Source organism: Colobus angolensis, unplaced genomic scaffold (genome assembly GCF_000951035.1).
Source record: "Colobus angolensis palliatus isolate OR3802 unplaced genomic scaffold, Cang.pa_1.0 Scaffold77, whole genome shotgun sequence".
NCBI lineage: Eukaryota > Metazoa > Chordata > Mammalia > Primates > Cercopithecidae > Colobus > Colobus angolensis.
The window spans coordinates 3,379,302-3,380,956 of record NW_012121487.1 but is presented as its reverse complement, the minus strand read 5'-3'; the positions used below and the strand labels follow the sequence as shown (position 1 = coordinate 3,380,956).

The window sequence follows — 1,655 nt, the reverse complement described above, 5'->3', positions numbered from 1 at the left end:
AGAGGCTGGGGGAAGGGGTGGGGGATGAAGAGAGGTAGTTTAATGGTATAAACATATAGTTAGGCAAAAGGTGTAAATTCTATTGTTCAACAGTAGAGTAAGGTAACTATAGTTAACAACAACGTACTCCATATTTCAAAGTTGCTAAGAGCCTTGTATGATGATGAGCACATGTAATCCCAGCTATTCAGGAGGCTGAGACAGGAAGACTGCTTGAGGCCAGGAGTTCAAGACTGGCCTGAGCAATATAGCAAGACCCCCATCTTAGAACAAAACCAAAACCAAAGTAGTTAGAAGAGAGGTCTTGAACTGCTCCCAACACATAGAAATGATAAATCCTCAACGTGATGAACACCTCAAATACCCTGACTTGATCACTGCACGTTCTATGCATGTAGCAAAATATCACATGTACTTCCTAAATATGTAAAATATGATGTATCAATTTTTAAAAATACTATCTCATCCTCTGTTCTTGTTCTCTACCCACCCCGCTACCACATACCCAGTTTAGAATATATGTGCCTATGTTGGGCAGTGGTCACATGGAGCAGTAGAACCACCACCAGGTTTTAACTCCAAATCTGTTGTGGAGGTGCTGTTACCTTGGGTGAGGCACCTGCCCTCTCTGGGCCTGTGTCCTCACCTGCTCCATCAGGGGAACACATGCCTGTGCCTGGTGGAGGATCTGGGGCAGACTGTCTGCTAAGGCTGGCAGAGACTTCTGCACAAGCCCAAGGAGAGGCAATGCATGGCTGTTCCCCAGGGGGCAAGCTCTCCTACTCCCTGTGGGGGTCCCTTATGTTGGAATGGAGGAAGCCACCAATTTGCGGATCTCAGAGGGCCCATCAGAGATGGAAGAGGAAGAGGCAGGCTGGGACACTGACCTGCCAGGCCTGCTGCCGGGCCTGGACCTGTAGCTGCAGCTCCTCCACTTGCCTCCGCCCTGCCAGGACGGCATCTGCCAGCTGCTGGTTCTCAGCCTCCTGTTTCTGCACATGGCGCCGCAGGGTGTCCCGTTGCTGCAGGAAGTAGGGTGCCATGACGCTGTGCAGATCCTTCTCTGGGATCCCGCTGGGGCGCCTGGAGGGCCACATGGGGCACAAGGAATGAGGGAGACGGAAGGCCCTTGTGGAAGAGGGTTCGGTTTTCCAGCCCACTCAGTGACACGCCCACCTTGTCCCAAGTTGGGCTGGCTTCCCAGGTCTCTCCCATGGTCTCTCACCTCCCAAGACCTGTTCCTCATAGGAATGCTCACTTCCTGTCCCTGGGTTTCAATGTTTAGGGGTCCACCTCTCCCCCTTCTCACTTCAGCCCCTATCTTAGCCTTCCCAACCATACCCCACATTCCCCTCCTCTCCTCCACATACACTCCCCCATCCAGAACACTTCAGGGTCACTTTCTAGCCCCTGCCTCTGTCCTTGTGACCACTGCCTGGCTGGTGCATCCAGTCCATCAGACTATGAATTGGAGAGGTTGGGGGTGGCTCCTGACGGAGGGCCCAGACTGTGGGAGACCCCCATAAGTGTTGGCTGCTCTGGGAAGATAAGGAAAGTCAAGTCTGAGGAGGCAAGATTACACAAGAGGTGGAAGGCACTGTGAGTTCTTTAAAAATTCTTGGCCGGGCGCGGTGGCTCAAGCCTGTAATCCCAGC

The 1,655-nt window shown here is 52.4% G+C and overlaps 1 protein-coding gene across 1 annotated transcript in view; it reads right to left on the bottom strand.

The window, feature by feature from the left end:
• Positions 1–1,655, bottom strand: part of PMF1 (polyamine-modulated factor 1) — a 39,108-nt gene that overhangs the window by 5,697 nt on the left and 31,756 nt on the right. The window contains exon 3 of the mRNA XM_011928510.1: positions 888–1,083. Within this exon, the coding sequence (XP_011783900.1) occupies positions 888–1,083 (196 nt within the window). The remainder of the gene's footprint in view (positions 1–887; positions 1,084–1,655) is intronic.